The sequence below is a fragment of the Salvia hispanica genome, chromosome 6 (assembly GCF_023119035.1).
Source record: "Salvia hispanica cultivar TCC Black 2014 chromosome 6, UniMelb_Shisp_WGS_1.0, whole genome shotgun sequence".
In the NCBI taxonomy this organism is placed as follows: domain Eukaryota; kingdom Viridiplantae; phylum Streptophyta; class Magnoliopsida; order Lamiales; family Lamiaceae; genus Salvia; species Salvia hispanica.
The window spans coordinates 14,805,589-14,825,213 of NC_062970.1; the positions used below are offsets into that span (position 1 = coordinate 14,805,589).

Genomic DNA, 19,625 nt, shown 5'->3' on the forward strand with positions numbered 1-19,625 from the left:
TCAATGTATTTAGATGTTGCATTTAAGGACAATGATATAACTTCAATTTCCACCATAATTACAAGTTATCAAAAATAGTATGCATAATAGTCCTCGTAATTTTTTTATAATTGTTTGGCCATGAAAGTTATACAACCATTTGCTTCATAGATCACTTAATCAGATCGTTCGATTAATAGTTACTACTCCCTCACGTCCCACAAAAAATGACACACTTTCCCTTTTAGTTTGTCCCGCAAAAGATGTCACATTTCTCTTTTTGAAAAAAATTCTCTCTCACATGAATATAAAAATTATATTTTCTCTCTCCATTTAACACACAAAACAAAACCTCCTAAAATCTCGTGCCATCCCACAAGTGTGACATCTTTTGTGGGACAGAGGGAGTATATTATATTTGTTCATATATAAGAAAGAGGAAGGAGCACATACAAAAACACATCCACTAGATTAGACTATTCCAGACATACACTAAAACTCATTTTTGGTGTAAAAAACTTTTTAAACCATACACCAAATCCAAACTCATTTTTAGACTTTTCTATGCATTAGCACCAAATATGATGCTTCTGCTGCAAAAATTTATGAAATGTTTCAAATTTGTCCATTATTATTTAATTAAGCCTATGAATTAAAACACAAAGAACTAATCAATAACAAAATGAAACAAAATTTAAAAATCGAGTAAATCATAACCCGGTCCGTCAATATTGTCGAATTATGAATAATATATTCTATTAGCATCGTCATTTGTAGATAAGCGTGACCTAGTTTTCCAATTGAAGTTGTTAGACAAGCGCCATAACCAGAAGTTGAGATTACGATAAATAAAGATAGGTGATTTCAAGAGTATTTGACCCGAGATGGCGCAATAAAAAATAAAAATGTCCACTCTAAAACTTCAAAGTGCGCTAATTGATCATTTGTAATGACAATCGACATAAAAAATTGTCAGTGCTGAAAATTGTTATTTAACATTAATATTTCAGCTTTTGAGACAGAGATCTCAATTGTATAGTAGTACTATATACTACTCCACTAAAGAATAAAAATCTGAATATTAGATCTGTCCTACGTCAGATATCATATAAACACCAAACCAAATATCATGAAGATAAAATGTGGCAGCTTAATACAAAAAAACATATCCTGAGTATATACATGAGGAATAGATAACAGTCTGTCTATCTCACTTTTATACTACACCTTCATATCATCATATACGACCAAATAATAACTCTGGAACAATATATTTAGATATATATACTATACATTGTAACCTACCAAATTAGAAATAGTTGCACACTTTGATCACAGTGTTACAAACAGCACAGGCGATCGCGAGCCTCTTACCTCTTGGGAGCCCTCCATTTGCCCGAATCCTTCAACAACCATTCCCGGTTATTTAATAACAAGACAATTATTATGAACAGGCCTTGTCAGCGAGTAGAATCTCGTTTACAGATCTGCATTAAAATCGACGAGTACCCTCATTAAAGAAAAAAATGAAGTTTCAACATTGAAGCTCAAGGATATTCACATGGTAAATGCACATTCTAAAAAAAATATTGATGTAAAAAAAGTACTCCACAAAGAATGTAGCTTTTACCCAGTTTGAGAAAAAAAAAATGGAGTTTCAACATTGAAGATTAATCTAAGCATCCTCATATGGTAAAGGCAGTCTTTCAAATATATTACTATGATCTTTGATATAAAAAGAGTACAAAGAATGTAGCTTTTACCCATTTTGAGAAAGCTGCCTTTCAGAATAGCTGATGAGCCTGTGGATGCCTAGCCAAGTAAGACGAACTGGTGCTAATGCTGTTCTCTTCACCTCGGAATGGATCAGAGTATGTGGAATTCGAAGGGGACCAAACTGGGACAATCCCGCCGTCTCTCTCTCTTCTAGTGGTACTGGATGACTCTGCTGTTGAATCTTCAGAATTTCTACGACCTCTTGCGAAATTGGATTGTAGGAAACCATCATTCGTTCTACCTGTCTGGATTATAGCTTGGCCGCGTCGTTCTCTTCTCGGCTCCTCTGCAGGGTTTACATTTGAAGGGACCTCAGCTCTATTGTCATCGCCTGTGCTTCTGAGATCAACTGACGTCTCTTCATCTGCAACGCGGATGAAAGAAGAGGTCATGCTTGGTACCATTTGATCCCCATAGCGGCGAATGACTGCATTTGGAGGATTGTTTCTGATAGGTTCATTGTCCATCTCCATGTCTGTGTCTGGAGGGAATGCAATAGGAGTGTATTCAAACGAGTCCCCAAGGCCCTCTTCCATTCCATTCTCGATTGCAGTTTGTGAAGCCCCTTCCTGCTGCCACATTTGTGCAAGTGCTTCTTCCAACCTAGCTTTTGCAGCATCTATTTCGACTATAGGAAGAGGGTAATTCGAACCAAGTTCGATTCCAGCAGCTTGTAGCATACTTTCTGGCGCATTCCATGGATGATGTATCCACTCTGTTGGCAATCTAGAAAGTTCAGGGAGCCATCTTCGAACATATTCTCCGTTTGGATCGAACTTGTAACCCTCAATCTATCAAAACATAATAGAAATCTAGTTCTCAACTTTGTTGAAATCATCAAATTGGAAATTCTCCAAGTAATTGGAGCAAAGCAAAGAACCAACAAAAATGTGCGAGACACTGAGACCCTTAGAGCAACTTAATCCGGTAGAAGCATGGAGCTAAATAATACAAGTTCAGGGACGCATTGTATGTCACTTATCATGGCATGTTTAAGAAAATTCAATATATTTGGAAATTCAAGTACAAAGTAAAAGCATAGATAGTCAAGGTACCAGTAAAACACCCTTCATGGGTATGTCAAATTCTTCGAACATTTATCACACAGTGACAAGGTTTTTAACCAGATGTCAAAAATTCAAAGAAATGCAATCGATATACACATGATATACATATAAGGAAAATCACTTGCCCAAAATAGAAAGGCTTTTTTCCATTTCAACAATTATTCATCTATTTTTGCAATGATATGGGTATTAAAAAAAAGAGAGGTTTTTTACAATTTTTACTATAATATGAGAGACAGAAACAGCAGTCCATTGATTAATGTCAACTGTCAGTGCATCCAAAAGCATCAAGAAAAGTTGTGAGTACGGACCTGTAGGTTATCAAGGCGGTCAAATGCTCGACCATCTGGAATTGTTCCAGTAATATATTGCCAACCAAGGGCATCGCTCTCAAGATCTGCATCCAGCAGGGTATCCCAGAAGTACTTCATTCCCCATCTCCAAGGCAGCTGCAGAACCTTGACAAAGAAACTCGAGACTACAACACGTATCCGATCATGTAGCCATCCAGTGGCCCATAGCTCCCTCATTCCAGCATCCACCAGAGGATATCCAGTCCGGCCTTGTCTCCATGCCTTGAAGTAGCCCTCGTCCACAACCCAAGGGAAATACCTGAGGTGGCCAAGTAACGGCCTTTCATGGCTGTAAGGATGATTGAAACTCATGTATCTGGAATACTCCCTCAGCCCTATACTTTTGAGGAACAAATTAACACTCTCTTCACCTGCTTTGTTACCTTCATTGGCCCAAAGAACTTGCTTAATGCGAACAAGATGGAAAACCTTACGAACACTGACTTCCCCAAAATGCAAATGGGGGGATAGAAAAGAGGTTGTGGCACTATCAGCCTTTCGACGATTCTTGGAGTACTCTATGAGGGGTCCATTTAAGAAGGTTGTTAGGGCTTTATCGGCATTGCTCCAGCCAGGGGACCATGCCCGAGCGAGAAGGGCATTGCTTCCTTTCTCTGACTCATCTTCAAATACTAACGTGTCAGGATTGCATCTCGACACATCACCTGGATGAGAGCAAGCAGCAGTTAGAATGATATCATATTAGACTGAAACTTGTAAAAGACAATTGCTTTAACGAAGAATAATATTTAGTTTGTTAGTCCACTAAGAATTAGCAATAATATATTACTTCGATTTTAGCCAAAGGCAATTGGAAAGGATATGTTAACATTGACATTGATAGAAACACATTAATGAGGACGTGCAATTCTCTGCATGGACATTGATCGAGAAGAGATGTGATGGTGACTGGAAACAGATAGGAACAGGAAATACGGATCAGATAACAATTCAAGGAAAAAATCATCTGGGGGTCTGCTCCTATGAAAAGGGATACAGCAGCGACATGCTGAAAAAGATACGATATTTCTTGACAAATAAAACATAGGAACATAAGCCATATTTATAAACAAATATGTAATTAATAAACATAATAAGTATTAACTAAGGAAAGATAATGGAAGGTATTGCAAGGGGGAACATGGGGAACATCCTCTATCAACACTCCACTTGTTGAAACTGCCTTCCCTCAAGGCTGAGGTACTGTGCTGAACCACATTGGACAGAAAACGGTGCAAAGCAGCCATGTGTGCCGGCAATCTGCAGCGCATTCAAGGTCATCCAACGGAAACAATGGCACACCAACAAAGACATGGTGTGCAGCAGAGGCGCGAAAGAACACTGCTCACAGGAGCAGACGGCACATACGGTGGAGGTGGGAAGCAAGAAACGTTGACAGCAGCTGGTGTTGAAAGTGACACAACAAACAGAAACAATGAGGTTTTCAGGGCAGGGCAAGGAACTGGCAGTGTTCCGGTAATAGTAGAAAGGGGCAGCGGCAGCAGAATCGTTGCCATAACAGGAGATGGGAGAATTTTCCCGATGTTGTTGGAGACGGAGGGCATGTTTGATCTTTCTAGCCGAAAATCCATTTGGCCCGGTAAATTGGTAATGGAAAGGTGACTGGACGGAAGCGGGGCAGGAAATGAAGGTTTCTGGGGCTGCCACACTTGGACGCATTACGGCTGCGGAACTGGCAAAGGAATAGCCAGCAGCCCAGGTTGTTGCAGGAAATTTTCGAGCATCATCTTCAGGAACGGTGTTGGCTGCCGATGCATCGAAGCCATCGCTTAGTGCATCGATATTCAACTCGATCACTGATGTGCGAGGTTCTTGATCCTCCGTCGCCTTCTCTAAAGCCTCCAAACGAGTCTGCGTTTTGTGTGTGCACAATCGTTCGCTGCACCAATTGATAGAGAAGTGATATGATGGTGACAGGGGATGGGAACAGGATAGGAATATGAAACAGGGAACCTAGAACAATTAAAAGATAAAACTGTCTCGGGAGGCTGCTCCACTGAAAAGGGCCACAGCAGCAACACACTGAAAAAGATACTATATTTCTTGACAATTAAAACAGGAATAACAAATTACTAAAGACTCATAACTTGACTTTAACTATAAAATATAAAAACTCTCTCTAATAAACTATACTAACTAGACTCCATAAATTGCACAGGGAACATGGGGAACAACTTCTATCAGAGGTGGACAAAGTTGAGCAGATTAGCACCAAGAGATCGATGTTATTATGCAACTGAAAGAAATGACTAGGTATTACTACAAAGTACAAACACAAAACTCACACAGCAGGACATGTGGAAATGGGGTTTCACGTTTTACGGAATCAAGCACAAACAAAAGAAGCACCCCTTTCTTTCTTTTGTGATCAATCATTCCAGAGATTATATTCTTAAAATAAAGATTGGTCAGTGCAGATTTGAAACCACTGGCATAGGAAGCCTTACATCTGACAGTTAATTGATTTTATAAGATTTATCACCCAAATATCAGTTTTATGCTTCGGGTTGTAATAGTTAGGATTTGCGAAAAGTTCCCCTCAGTCACCACCAATGAGTTTTAAATGCAGGTCTTGATGCTATAAACCCTTCACTACTTTTTAATATTTCAAAAAATTGTTTCCATTACACACAGGCTATTTCTTACCAAGTATTTGGTCTGTCAATTTCAATCAACATTTCATGTATATTGGCAGTTCTCACTCAGGGTTGTTTTTTAACTATTCCAAACTTGAATTCACTGTATCCCCCAACCCACTGAGATGAAAATTATAGACGAAACACTCAGCGCAAACTATTGTCACTCGAGGGGAACAAGTAATCTTCATGTTCACTTCAACGGTATCTATCACCTTGTGAAGGTCAACCAGCACCAGCAAGGATAAAAATTTGTTACGTATGTACCTATCAAAACTGATACTTTAAAACCCCTGTGAAAGAAGTATAACAATGGAAACAATTGGAAGAGCACATTGCAAATCAACATGTTCAATACCAGCGCCTCAACCATTGTCAATGTCTTGTCTGCAAACCTCAGAAAGATTTATAACTAGAAATAGATAAGGATGCTACTACAAACTAGAGATAGATGCAGTGCTTCCACTAATGAACCTATAGCAGTTCACTACAAAGGAAAAAAGTATGCAAGCCTCAAATCAGCTCTGACCAACTAAGAAGATGATATTGAAGAATATAATTAGGGTAAAAAGTCTGCAAATGAGTAGTACCAGGAAAAATCCTTTTAGGCGGGAGGAGAGGAGCTTCAGGATCATACGGCATACTGAGGCATCTGTCCCAGAATCCTGAGAAAGTATTGAATGGCCGACCGTCCTGGTCAAGAACTTCCCATGGTTCATAGAGCAAGTCTGCATTGAAGGAACGGACAGTAACGCCTTCAGCAGTCAAGACTTCCTTTACCCGGTGATCCCTTACAAGTGATATAGGATCTAACAGTACAGCACAAACAACAAAGGTGTCATAATACTGCCCATAAACATGCTGAAAACAATGTTTCCCGCCCTCACATGAGGGATCTAAACTAAGCATTGCTAAATTCAAAATCCAGATTCATTCATATAAGTATCATGTTGATTAGGACACACTAGCAGCAAAAATAAATCAACACGGTCACTTTTAAAGTGATATAGCATCCACCAGTACCAGTAGAAGTGTAGAACACACAACAACAACAAAGGTCTCATAACTCTTCCCAAAACATGCTCAAAACTATGGTTTCCTTCCACAAGAGGGGATCTAAGAGTATGAAGTAAACATCACTAAACCAAGATCAAAGAAAGATTTATGAACACAATCACTTTTCCAGTTTGGATAATTATTAGCAACAATCCAAACAAAAATATGATTCCTTGAACAGATAGACTAACCATATAAATGGTTGAAAAACAGCTGGCCAGCACCAGTTAATTTGACAACTTCAAGAAGAGAAGAAACACTATCAGTGGATCTCTTAGTGAGGAGGGGAGTGCCAAGGCTCCTCAAAGAGCTATCAAGGTGTGATAAACTATTCTTCAGCCACCATCTAGAGACCCTACCAGGGAAGTAGTGCCCCTCCTCCTCCGGCGCCCAAACAAACACAGCCACCACCGCCCCGGCCCTCATCCCCGCTGCCAGCGCCGGATTATCTTCCACCCGGAGATCTCTCCTGAACCAAACTATACTACATCCACCTCCGGGAATTCCCATCTTTCTCAACTAAATCCAATCAATAAAAACCCCCAAATTAACTCACACACAAGGACACAAACTCGGTGTGCTATCCAGGAACCATAATTCAATTGGCGCTTGATTGCAGAATTCTCAGCTTAAAAATCTTCCCTTTTCACATCGGAATCCGAAAACGCCTAATTACAAACGTGTGCTGAAGAATTAAATACCGAATGAATCTTGGAGTTAATAATGGGAGTATCAAAGCAGGGCAAGGCGCAGTAGTAAAAGGCAAAAGGCAGACCATTTGGTTGAGAAAGAGCGAAAGAGGGGAGTGAATACGATTGGTGGAGAGAGTGGGGCTACGAGGGAATTGCAGCCACAACTTTTTAGGAGAGTTTTATCAATATTTTTAACAAGTATCTTCGTCTCTTATCTATCATCCTGTTTGCTCTGCTACCAAACAAAACTCCGCTCTCTGATCTAGTGCCTTCCTTAATCCTTCCACTATTGACAGGGTGGAAACCAAATCTCCAGTTTTTCCTTTTTTGTGTGAATTATTGCCTAGTTGAAACTTGAAAGTGATACCGGAGCTCACCTTTTTCAAGCCATGGAACATCTTTACGATCGCACTGTCCTTATTCAAGAATATTGGGTGCAGCCTTTGGTGAAATGATAATATATCGTATCGGCTAAGAAAGTCACTGATCACTATAATGAACAAAGAAAGCAATTAATATTCCATCTTTCTTGTAAAAATATACTCCCTCCGTCCCATTAAATATGCAACATTTAGGAATCGGCACAAGTTTTTATGTAATGTTGTTTTGTGAGTTAATGAAGAGAGAGTAAAGTAAGAGAGATGAAAAAGTAGAGATAGGTATGTTTCCATTTTAGGAAACGTTTCATTTTTAATGGGACAAACTAAAAAGGAAAATGTTTCATTTCTAATGGGACAGAGGGAGTACACTTTTAAAACTTCACCAATTTAATACAAAATTATTAAAGTAAAAAAAAGAGACCAAAATTTTCTAGAACAGAACATTTATATTTTTACAAGACGAAGTAAAACAAAAAGTTTTTATTTTTAAGAAATAAAATATATATACATGCCGTTTTCAAAGAATATCCACTTTAGATTCAATACAGATTTTCATTCAAAATTGGTTAAGTAATAGAGAGGTAGAGAGAAAATTGTCAGGGAATGGATCCCAACTAATTAGAAAGAAAAGAGTTTTTAAAATTGGAAGGTGCATATTCTTGTGAAACGGACTAAAACAAAAATAGTGCATATTCTTATGGGACGGAGGAAGTACAATAGTATTGGGTGTTTGGTTTGCAAGATTGTATCCCGAGATTAAATTAGTAGTGTGTTTGGTTCATTAAATTTAGTCTCTCAACTCTATCTTAAATGAATAATCATGAGTTAATTAGTCATAGTTAATCCCCTATAACTAAAATAATCTCACAACTCAATCCTACCTTATATCTTGGTATTATTTTATTTAGAAGACCGAACACTAGTACACGTTTAATCCATACTCACCTTTGTGGCTTTCTTGTAGTCTCATTTACAATGTCTTTAAATTTTAATAATCCAATAATCCTTACATAATTGCATTATAAGATTGAGGCATTGCAATTGAACATAACTTTAAGAAATTAATATTTAAAGATTAATAAAAAATAAAGTTTGAATTATAATTAACAGATATAGAAAGAATAAAATAAAAAGCTAATAACGTTTTTTTTTTAAAATGAAAAAGACTCAATTAGTCCAAAATGATTTAAAAAAATGACTTTGACTACCGAGGAATGAATGAAATATATTTTAATACTCTCTTTGCCTAATAGAAAGAGGTCATATTTTCTTTTTAGTCGATCTCATATAAATAGTCCATGTATATTTAATGAAAATTTTCTTCTTCTCTCTTACTTTATTATTTTTATGCTCCATCATCCACTAATACTATTTCAACTATATTTTCTACTTTTTTCTTACTTTTATAGGTGTCATCTTCTACTAACATTATTTTAACTACTCCCTCCGTTTCAGAGAAGATGATCCATTCCTTGTCTGGTACGAGATTTTATATAGTTTAATTTTGTCTGTTAAATGAAAAGAGTAAAGAAAGATAGATGGAATAAAGTAGAGATAAATGTGTTTCCATTTTAAGTGGGTTATCTTGGTCGAGACAAACTTAAAAGAAAAGTGGGTCATCTTCAGTGGGATGGAGTATACTCAATCTGTTGCAACTAAGTTGAGTCAAAACTTTTCGGTACGGAGATTAACAAATTGTGTTAAAAAGTTGGAGAGAGGAATAAAGTAGGAAAGATAAAGACTGGGTAAAGTATGTGATGGAATAAAATAAGAGCGATTAAATATTTTAGAGTAAAGGCCAAAATTGGTCCTGAACATATGATCATTTTACGTTTTTTGTCCTAAAGATTATCTTTTGGATTTTGTGGTCCTGAACATATAGAAATTTGATCATTTTGGTCCTCCGTCAATATTTTCGTTAAAAACTAACGGTCAACAGGGTTTAATCCCGATTTTGACCAAATTAAACTTTTAATTCTGATTTTTTAATCCCTAATTAATTCTCTAATTACTTTTACACTTCAATTTCATCTTCTTCCTTCCTCTCATCTTTCATCTTCTTCCTTCCTCTTTCTCTCAAACCCTAGTCAAGGGGGAAGATAATATCTCCATAATAACATGGCCAGATAAAAGTGACCATGTTTGTGACCCACCTCTGCGCTCAAGCTCAACACAGTAGAGAGAAAAAAACCTCCATAGCCAACCATAGCAGAGCTCACCACTCTCCTCTTCTTCAAAAGCCCACCTCTCAAAATCAAATCTTTTCAACAATGGCGGAAACCAAGAAATACATCAGCGCCGAGGAAAAAGCCCAGTGACCTCTGGATCTCAATCCAGGGAAAAATCTACGACGTCTCCGATTGGATCAAATGCCACCCCGGCGACGACCTCCCCCTCCTCAACCTCGCCGGCCGCGACGCCACCGACGCATACGTCGCCTACCACCCCGCCCACGCCTGGTCCCACCTCGCCCCCTTCCACAATCACCTCCACCTCCAAAACTATGTCGTTTCCGAAGTCTCCAAGGACTACAGCAAGCTCGTCCATGAATTCACCAAATTAGGGCTCTTCGACAGGAAAGGCCACAACTTGCTCTTCTCCCTCACCGCCATCGCAATGCTCTTCTCCCTCTGCCTCTACGGCATCGTTTTCTGCCACGGCGCGCTCCTCCACGCCCACTGCGGCTGCGCCATGGGGTTTCTCTGGATCCAGAGCGGCTGGCTCGGCCACGACTCCGGCCATTACCAAATCATGCTCACGAGATCGAAGATGGCATCGAAAGATTCATAGAATTAGAATTCTCCATTGAAATTCATAGAATCCATCTTCACTACAGAGAGTTTTACTTTTACTCTTTAAAATTTTTCCCTTTTTGAATTATTTGCTTTTAAGGGATTAAAAAATCAGAATTAAAAGTTTAATTTGGTCAAAATCGATATTAAACCCTGTTAACCGTTAGTTTTTAACGGAAATGTTGACGGAGGACCAAAATGATCAAATTTTCATATGTTCAGGACCACCAAATCCAAAAGATAATGTTTAGGACTAAAAACGTAAAATGGTCATATGTTCAGAACCAATTTTGGCCCTTACTCAATATTTTATTTATTGTCAAAAAATGAAATGGTTCAACTTTGCTACATACCAAAAAGGAATACAACTCAACTTAGTTGCTACATCCCAAAAAGGAATACAACTCAATTTAGTCGAGACATATACAATACTTTCCTCTTACTATATCATTTATGTATTAAAATTTGTATCGTTTTCAAATATCATATTTTATCATTTTAGGTCGTCAACAAAAAAATATAATATTAATAATTTTATTATTTTAGGTCGTCCATCAAAATTAGACCAATTTTTAAATATGAAAATTTTTAAACACTTAAATTTACTATATTAATAATATTGACTGCACTATCTATAACACTCTACTTCCACCAACTTTTTTTCTGTTTCTGTTAATTTACTATTGTTGATTGAAACCCATGTTATTTACCACCTACTCTATTTTTTTAAGACTCAATGAAATATAAAAATAATTTAATCACGAAAACACTAATAATGGAGTATTAAATAGGAAAATTGGTCTCTAAAACCATGAACTTTGCCCAAAATTTGGTATTTCCAATGAACTTTGAAATTGGTATATAATATCACGAACTTTGCATTTTGTTTGGTATTTCCCAAACTTACTCAAATAAGATATTTTCATCAAAATCTTATTTAACATAAACAATCGTGATATGTTTTATAATATTTGAAACCACTTTTTAAGTTCATAACATGTAGTATAAAAAGTCACGTTGAAAACCACGTTGATTTAATTGTGTCAAGTATGATAAAAGTCTCGTAAGTTAGTCAAATATAGTAATAAACATGCCGTGGGAAATATCAAACAAAATGCAAAGTTCGTGATATTATATACCAATTTCAAAATTCATGAAAAATACCAAATTTTGGGCAAAGTTCATGGTTTTAGAGACCAATTTCCCTATTAAATACTACAATTGTTTATTGAAAGAGTACAAACGGCTATTTTGAGTTACGAATCCCTCTCATTTCAAATTTTCTGCAATCCTGCTACATCTCCTTCTCGTAGTTGAAGATCCAATTTCGAAATCCCTTTGACATGGAAATCCCCCAAGAAACTGATGATTACATAAGAGAATCAATCGATCACAGCGTCGGTCTGGCGGTCTCTACCGACGCACTTCTTTTTAAACTTCGAGCGGTCGAAGCGTCGCGGACTCACCTCCGTCGCCAGTATCTCTCTCTGCAATCCAAGCTAAAAGAGAAAGATGACGCCATTGAACGATCTAGGGTTTGTATTTGCTGCTTCTCCTCGAATTTCACTTTCGGAATTTTCGATTTTTGAACAAGGAATTGTTTCCTGCTTCTGTTCTTCAGGCCGAGGCGAGCATGAATGCGGTGGCTTTGAAGAAATTTGTGGAGGAAAACCAGAAATTGGCGACGGAATGCTCTAATCTGTTGGCGGCGTGCAATAAATGGGAGAGAGAGTGCTCGCTCTATGACCACGATCGTGAAGCTTTGATGGATTTTGCGAACGAGGCGGACGAGAGAGCCAAGGAAGCTGAGGTACGGAATCGTGATTTAGAGGAGGAGAAAAAGATATTGGAGGAAGAGTTGTATTTCTACAAGTGTCAATCCCCGCAGTTGGTAATTTTAATTTCTTGATTTTCGTTGATTTAATTCTTCTTTTTCATTTTTTTGTTTTGTGGATTCGGGCTAGGTTTATTTATTTTTTATTTGCTAAACAATACTCCATGGTAGCGAATCACTTGATACATTTATGCCCTCTTCAAATTCTCATTTTTTGGTTCCCAGTTCTTCTAGGCTTGAAAATTTTCAGCTGAATTCCTTCAAAAGCCTGTCTGACACTCAGAGTTACTAAAGATACATGAACAATGTGTAGTTTCATATCTACATTACTCTGTGTTTTATGTTAGATTTTCCATGTCATTATCCTTGTTCACAATCTTATTGAGTTACTGGTCGATTGAGGTGAACTATAAGTGTTGTCCCTTTTTGTTAGTACTTTTCAAGTCTAATCTCTCCTCTTTGTTAGTCTGGGCAGGTCTCACTTGTATTACCTGCCACCTCCTATACACCTTTTCCTTGTTAATTGTTATACTCCCTATGTTTTCTTATTTTAGGTTTTGGTTTCTTGCCTACTTCACTATATGGATCATTACCAGAAAATGTTGAGCCTATAATGGTTTTAGTGAACAACCAAGTAGAAGACTGTTTTTTGACTTTTTGTTAATTGTGTATATTAGTTGGAATGGTGCACATGGAGGTGCATTTTATGATGTAATGATGTTTTGCTGGACTTGTCATTGCTTTATCTGCTCATATATACTAAACACATATTGACAAATTCTTAAAACATAACATGATCAGAACCTATTAGTAAATTACTTGGAGTCCCTTAAAAGTCCTAAAGCTGTCCTCCCCAATTCGATTTCAGACAATAGTATATGTTTCCTTTTTTTTGGCACATTTTATCCTTTTTAGGTGGCCAGTTCAATTGCATTGAAGATTTTCCAAACTCTGTGCTCCCTCAAAATTGAGATTTCAAGTTTTTATGAAGTAGTCATGTTGATACAGAATTACTACTTTTTTTATTCTGAAAGCATGTCCGTAGTTGCTTCAAGCTTTTAGTCCGGATAAGGTTTGTTAGAGAGCCTCCTTTTTTACTTTAAAGTTCTTTAATATTCCGTTGCCGGTAAGGGACTTGTTTTGGTTTGGTTTTCTTTGCAAAATGCACTGTATATGAGAGAAACTAATCCACCTTAACTTTTAATGTCTGTTTTCTGTGTTGTTGAAGTTGCTGTACAATAGAGCTGGATATGGAACTCATAACGATTCTGGATACCGTTTTAGTAACTGAAAAACCTTTTGTGTGACCAACAGAGTTTTTTATTCTTTTACTGGGCTTTTTGAGCTGCATAATTGCTTCCTTTCTTTGATAGTGTATTGCTTTAAGTGCCTTCTCTTAATAAGTACTATTCCTTTTCAGCTGGTTTATGGGATGCTTCCCAATCTATTAGTTATCGAATACCCCTCTTGTATTATAAACATCTCTATGTGTGATTGGGTGACATAAAATTAAGCTATGCTGCTCTTTGAGGGAGTTTCCTATTTCACTTTTATCTTGGAAATATCCTTCTGGTACTGACACACTGTCTAATTTGATGGGTAAAGGATGGCAAGTCCACCAATACAGAAGAGGAACATCGTTTAGTGAATTCACTGTTCACTGCTATGTTTGGCAAGGACGAAATTGTGTCAACTGCACATAGCTTCCTAGAGGCACATACGGGAATTGAAGTTTGCCACAAGTTAGTGACATTGTGGTCAAGGTGGGATATATTCTGCAAATCAACATTGTTAAGTATTTGTGATTTCAGCCATAATATTATTGTTGTTCCAAACTCTGACTGAACTTCTAATTTCATCCAGCTTGAGTCCTTTAACCCAGAAAGCTGTAGCATTAGCAGCAAAGGTGAAAAGTCTAGAGGAAGACAAGGACCATTTAACGAATAACCTTCGTAGAGCTGAAGAGGAGGTACGTAAACCAGTGCAACTTACCCCCGCATGTTGTCGTATAAGTAAGTTCACCTGCAAGAATCAGACATATCTGTACTTTCAGGTGAATGCCTTCTTTGAAGAAAACAACGTCCTGAACGAGGAGAATAAACGGTTGATGAGGCAATGCTATAGGGAAAAGCACAATAATGGTTCAAGTGGAGGCACTGCTTCTGGAAAGGTATAGGATATATGTTATGTTTTTGGGGATTTAATTGATTGATTAACATATTTATGTTCATATTTAATGTCGTTTGAATTTCTTGTGGTTTGAAGGGGAAAAGAAAATGCAGCCCCAAGATGAGTAGCCCAGTGGAGAAGAAGATTGATTCAAGTGATGTGAATATGCTGAGACAGCCACTCTCACCACTCCAATTTAACTCCCCTGAATCGAGAATGCACAAGCAGTAAATCAAGAGATTTGGTCTTTAATTTTTTTCATCCCCTTGTTAATTTGTCTAATTCCTAAATTTCTGGGGAGAAAGTAATGATGATTGATCACTGTAGTTGTGATTATAGATGCAACGAAATGAGACGCTTTGATACTTGTGATTACATTCAGCCAAGAAATGGCCTGAGTTTTGCACGGGCACATGGCAGAGTTTAAGGCCGAATGGCCACACCTCTGGCTCGAGTCTCAGGTTTGTTATCCTGCACAGGCAGCATGCCACAAATTATGGCGGGGACTCGTTACTGCTCTTAAAAAATAATCCTAAGTTCCTAACTACAATAAAGTAAAAAAGTACTCCCTCCGTCCCAAAGTAGATGTCACACTTGGGAAATGACACGGAATTTTAGGAGATGATATTTTGTGTGTTAAGTGGTGAGAGAAAATATAATTTTATAATTGATGTGAGAGGAAATTTTTTTCAAAAGAAGAAATGTGACATCTTCCGAAGCATTTTGTACTCACGCTCGGTCATGCCATTTGGCTGTTGAGCGTCGTACTTTCTGGTGACCCGATCCTAGAACACTCAACACTTTTGGGAGTTGCCGATAATGGGGTCCTTGAAGACACCGATGATTCGATGAAGACCTTCGCCAAGAACAATGTCTCATTGGGCCTACTATACTTTTGAGGCCTGGTGGTATCGATTGCATTCTTCTTGCCCTTACCCTTTTTACGTGTGATCATAGTCTACATATCATGATATCATTATCATTAGTGTTCACCAACAACAAATCGGTTGTCTAACTGGCAATTACTGGTAGGACCCCGTAGCCGGACTAGGTGCAATTGCATAGGCCGATGCTTGCCAATTTTGGCTTCTAACGAACTCAGCCATCTCCCCCTGTAGATCATAGTCGATGAAATCCATTAAGAAGGAATTTATATAGATTTTGGAATTCAAGAGAAGGTGTGGTATTTATACAAATTTTGGAATAAAAAATAAAAAAAATGCTTTAGTTGCATCGTCATGAGCCTCCCACCCATAACGCACGGCGGCTCGTGCCGTGACTCCCTGGCGTTGCGGGACCACAACCCCCCCTTTTGGGTTGTGGATGCTCCTATGGTATATGAAGAAATCACATTCTATTTAAAAGTAATCAATAATGGTTAATCACTTTTCCTTTTGTTATAGTAACAAAAACCTTTTTGTATGATAGTAACAAAAACCTTGACTTATTAATTGAAGAAAAAAATTCTTATCAATTAAACTTCATTTCATCGTTTATGCGCAGTTAGCCCACGAGCCCAATTTATAGAGCCCATCACATAATGATCATAATTTGTTAGAAAATTAAAAAGAAAAAGAAAGTGTATTTTTTATGTTTGGGAAAAAGGCCAACGTAATCTCTATTCGACAATCAAAATCAACCACATAAAGCAGAAACCAACCAATCCATGAATACATACTCCAATATAAACACAAAACTGCTGTCTTTGAATTGTTACAACCATTTTCTTCGCCACCAGAATATCGTTCCAAGCTCAATTCCACTGTAAGTTCTCCATACAAAATGTCCAATGCTTGCTTGTTTCCATCTCCATTAAATTTTTGAAGAAATATCAAAATGCTAATTTTGGATGTATGGAAAGATTATAAGCGATGTTAGGTTTGATTAGGATTATTCAGAAATGATAATATTTGTTCAACGCTTAACTTTCAACGATTAAATAAATTGCAAAAGTGAATTATGTGCATATATATTCATTATGTTACTTACTTGATTGAAGTATTAGAGTGTTTATTAAAAATAGTACTAAAGATTTACATCATGTTTTGTGCAAGAAATTCAAGCAAAGTAATGTTGGTTGATATTCTGGTTGCCATGATTTTTGCTAAGAACTCGTGTAATGAATCTAGTCCAATCCAATTCAATTTCTCATATGTTTTTGCTGTGGAAATGTATGTTGAGCTAATGAGCCCAGTAGGTAACGTGAACTGTTCATTTTTAAATGTTTTACTTCAACATGAATATGAGAACGAATGTTATCGATACACCTATCGATTCAACTATAAGGTTACAACTATGAATGATGATATAGTTACGCAGTTATGCTATTAAAATGTTCTATGAAATGGATGAACTATGATGAATTTTCAAACTATTTAACAAATGCATTGCTTAATGAGGAGTACTTAATATCTAGGCCATTTTTTCACATGTTTATCAGGTTAAGCAGTTGGTGGTGTTGTGAGATTGAGGAGAGGTTGTTGCTATAGTTCCAAAGAATGTCATGTTTTACTTCCGCTGCCATATTTTCACCTGGTAAAGATTCTCTCATGACTTCCGTTTTCTGTGTCTTTTAAATATCTCCTATATGCTTAATTTGAAATGCTGTTTTGGGTTGCAGACTTCAAAACTTCATCTCTCCATGGATGATGTTTATGTCAATTGTTCGTATTGTTTTCTTTTCATCCATGATGTATCTCATTTATTGGGAACTCTAGGGGCACACCATCCTTTTTATTCAAATTTATGTGCCAAATAACCCCCTCTCTTCCCCATATCTTTATCTCTTGGGTATTTGTACTACTACAAAGCAAAATCATATTTTCTTGAATACTTTTGTACTGTCAGGCAACAGCTGCAGCATCTCTACATCAGCAAGTCTACTATTCAATAAATCCCAGCCAAAAAAGAGGCAGAATTTGCAATATGGTTTAAGAATCAGGGCTTCTTCTGCAGATGATGCCGATGACTGCAATGAAGAAGAATGTGCCCCTGAGAAAGAGGTTACTTCCTTAAATCTCCTACATTCCTCAAATGAATAGAAATGGTTGCATTTTAATCCTGAGTTGGGTGAATTTTATTGGTTTTCAGAAAGATTGTTAGTTTTGACATTAGTTTTTTCAGATTTGTCTGAGTACAATCTTACGCATGTGTGTGACGTTTGTGAGGGGTTCAATGATTAGATGATTATTATTATTGCCTATTGGCGGTAAAGTCAGCTGAGTTAGTTTGAAGTATGTGGACGCATTATGACCTGAAATTCAATAGTTTGCTGCTTTCATGGTTAAAGGATCTCATATATTGGTGACAAAATGAAACAGGTTGGTAAAGTGAGCATGGAATGGGTAGCTCGTGAGGAAACTAGAGTGATTGGTACCTTTCCACCGCGGAAAAAGGGATGGACCGGATATGTAGAGAAGGACACAGCTGGCCAAACCAACATATATTCTGTTGAGGTAAGAAAATCCAACATCTCTATCATATAAAATTTGGAAAATCACTTTCCAAGTATGCAATAACTCTTGAACAGATTACTTGTTCTTGTCTTACTCCTCTTCTAATTACATCCATTATATACCCCAGATACAAATGCAAGTGTTACGTTTGCCTGAACCTTTTATCGATACTGTCTTTGTTTTTATTGAGCTGCAATGTTCATTGCCATTCTTGCATTCTGCTATTCTAGTGTCCTAGCTGTTCTCTGTGTCCTCGAGGGAACTTTTGTAGCATCTGCTTCTAAGGAGCCTTAGATGCATAGATAATTATAGCCTGAATTTGATTCCATGGTTAACGTTTAGCCCGAACTTAAGAATACTACAATCATAAAAACAACTTATCACCGTTGTTGAGCTGAAAGAAATTACTTGACCTGCACAGCCTGCAGTTTACGTAGCAGAAAGTGCAATCAGTTCCGGAACTGCAGGTTCATCGTCGGAGGGAGCGGAGAATACGGCAGCCATCGCTGCAGGCATTGGCCTAATCTCAGTCGCTGCTGCTTCAGTAGTTCTTCTCCAAGTAGGCAAGAAGCCGGCAGTAGTGCAGACTGTTGAATACTCAGGCCCGTCTCTCAGCTACTACATCAACAAGTTTACGCCTCCTGTGGTGCAGCAGACCGTTGAAGTCTCTGCGCCCCCTGTGGCTGAAGAAGCCTCAACACCTGTGCAAACGGAAACCTCTGTTGCAGAGGTCTCACAGTCTCAGCCTGAGGTTCAGGCCGACGATTCTCTGCCATCTCCATCAGGCCCAGACGCGTCTTAGCCCGTTGATCGTGCTACTTTTGTCCGACCTCTAGTCCCACTTTTCGCGTATATGGCTTTGCTGAGGCGCGTTGTATATTGTAACACTAGACATCATACTCATTGTTGTATATGTTACTATATTCGTCTGCGGAGTTGCAAAATGACAGTGGTTCAGATGAGTTCAAATATTTATGGTTTAAAATAGAAATCACCCGATTATAAAAATTTAAGGTGGATTCATCATTTTGAGAATGAATTCATGGTTAAGACTCGAATTGTATAGATCTCAATATATTATCTATTTTTGGATTCAAAAATTTTCATAGTGAATTTATAATGTTTATTCGGAACGTAGATTGCGCGATAAATCTGATTCATGCAATAACTCCAAACCTTTATTAACCTTTTAAGAAAAAAAATAATCAAGGAAATAACGAAGTCGAAGTGGAAATAACAAAGACAAGCTTAACCAGATCAACACGTAAATTATGGGACATAAAATATGCAATCTTTCGATTGTAACGGGAAAATTTAGGGTAAATTAGTACTCCATATAGAATAGAAATGATACAAATTTTCAATTAATGAAGGAAGCAATTAGCAAAATGTTTACGATTAAGCCCTTTTTTTCC

At 37.5% G+C, this 19,625-nt stretch overlaps 3 protein-coding genes across 3 annotated transcripts; 2 read left to right on the plus strand and 1 right to left on the minus strand.

The window, feature by feature from the left end:
* Positions 1 to 1,109: 1,109 nt before the first annotated feature.
* LOC125192080 (cryptochrome-1-like) lies at positions 1,110 to 7,947 on the minus strand. The gene is made up of 5 exons (XM_048089535.1): positions 7,080 to 7,947; positions 6,423 to 6,641; positions 3,134 to 3,840; positions 1,743 to 2,546; positions 1,110 to 1,466 (listed from the first exon to the last, which is right to left on the minus strand). Exons 1-4 carry the CDS (start codon positions 7,396 to 7,398, stop codon positions 1,764 to 1,766), a joined length of 2,028 nt encoding a protein of 675 aa, XP_047945492.1. The 5' UTR covers positions 7,399 to 7,947; the 3' UTR covers positions 1,110 to 1,466; positions 1,743 to 1,763.
* Positions 7,948 to 12,011: 4,064 nt separating this feature from the next.
* Positions 12,012 to 15,130, plus strand: LOC125196897 (centlein-like). The gene is made up of 6 exons (XM_048095557.1): positions 12,012 to 12,287; positions 12,374 to 12,643; positions 14,192 to 14,349; positions 14,450 to 14,555; positions 14,640 to 14,756; positions 14,852 to 15,130. The coding sequence occupies exons 1-6, from the start codon at positions 12,096 to 12,098 to the stop codon at positions 14,984 to 14,986; spliced, it is 978 nt and encodes a 325-aa protein (XP_047951514.1). The 5' UTR covers positions 12,012 to 12,095; the 3' UTR covers positions 14,987 to 15,130.
* A 1,248-nt stretch (positions 15,131 to 16,378) lies between these two features.
* Positions 16,379 to 19,181, plus strand: LOC125192973 (protein MAINTENANCE OF PSII UNDER HIGH LIGHT 1). The gene is made up of 5 exons (XM_048090659.1): positions 16,379 to 16,519; positions 17,196 to 17,290; positions 17,603 to 17,757; positions 18,076 to 18,210; positions 18,632 to 19,181. The coding sequence occupies exons 2-5, from the start codon at positions 17,254 to 17,256 to the stop codon at positions 19,010 to 19,012; spliced, it is 708 nt and encodes a 235-aa protein (XP_047946616.1). The 5' UTR covers positions 16,379 to 16,519; positions 17,196 to 17,253; the 3' UTR covers positions 19,013 to 19,181.
* Positions 19,182 to 19,625: the final 444 nt, after the last annotated feature.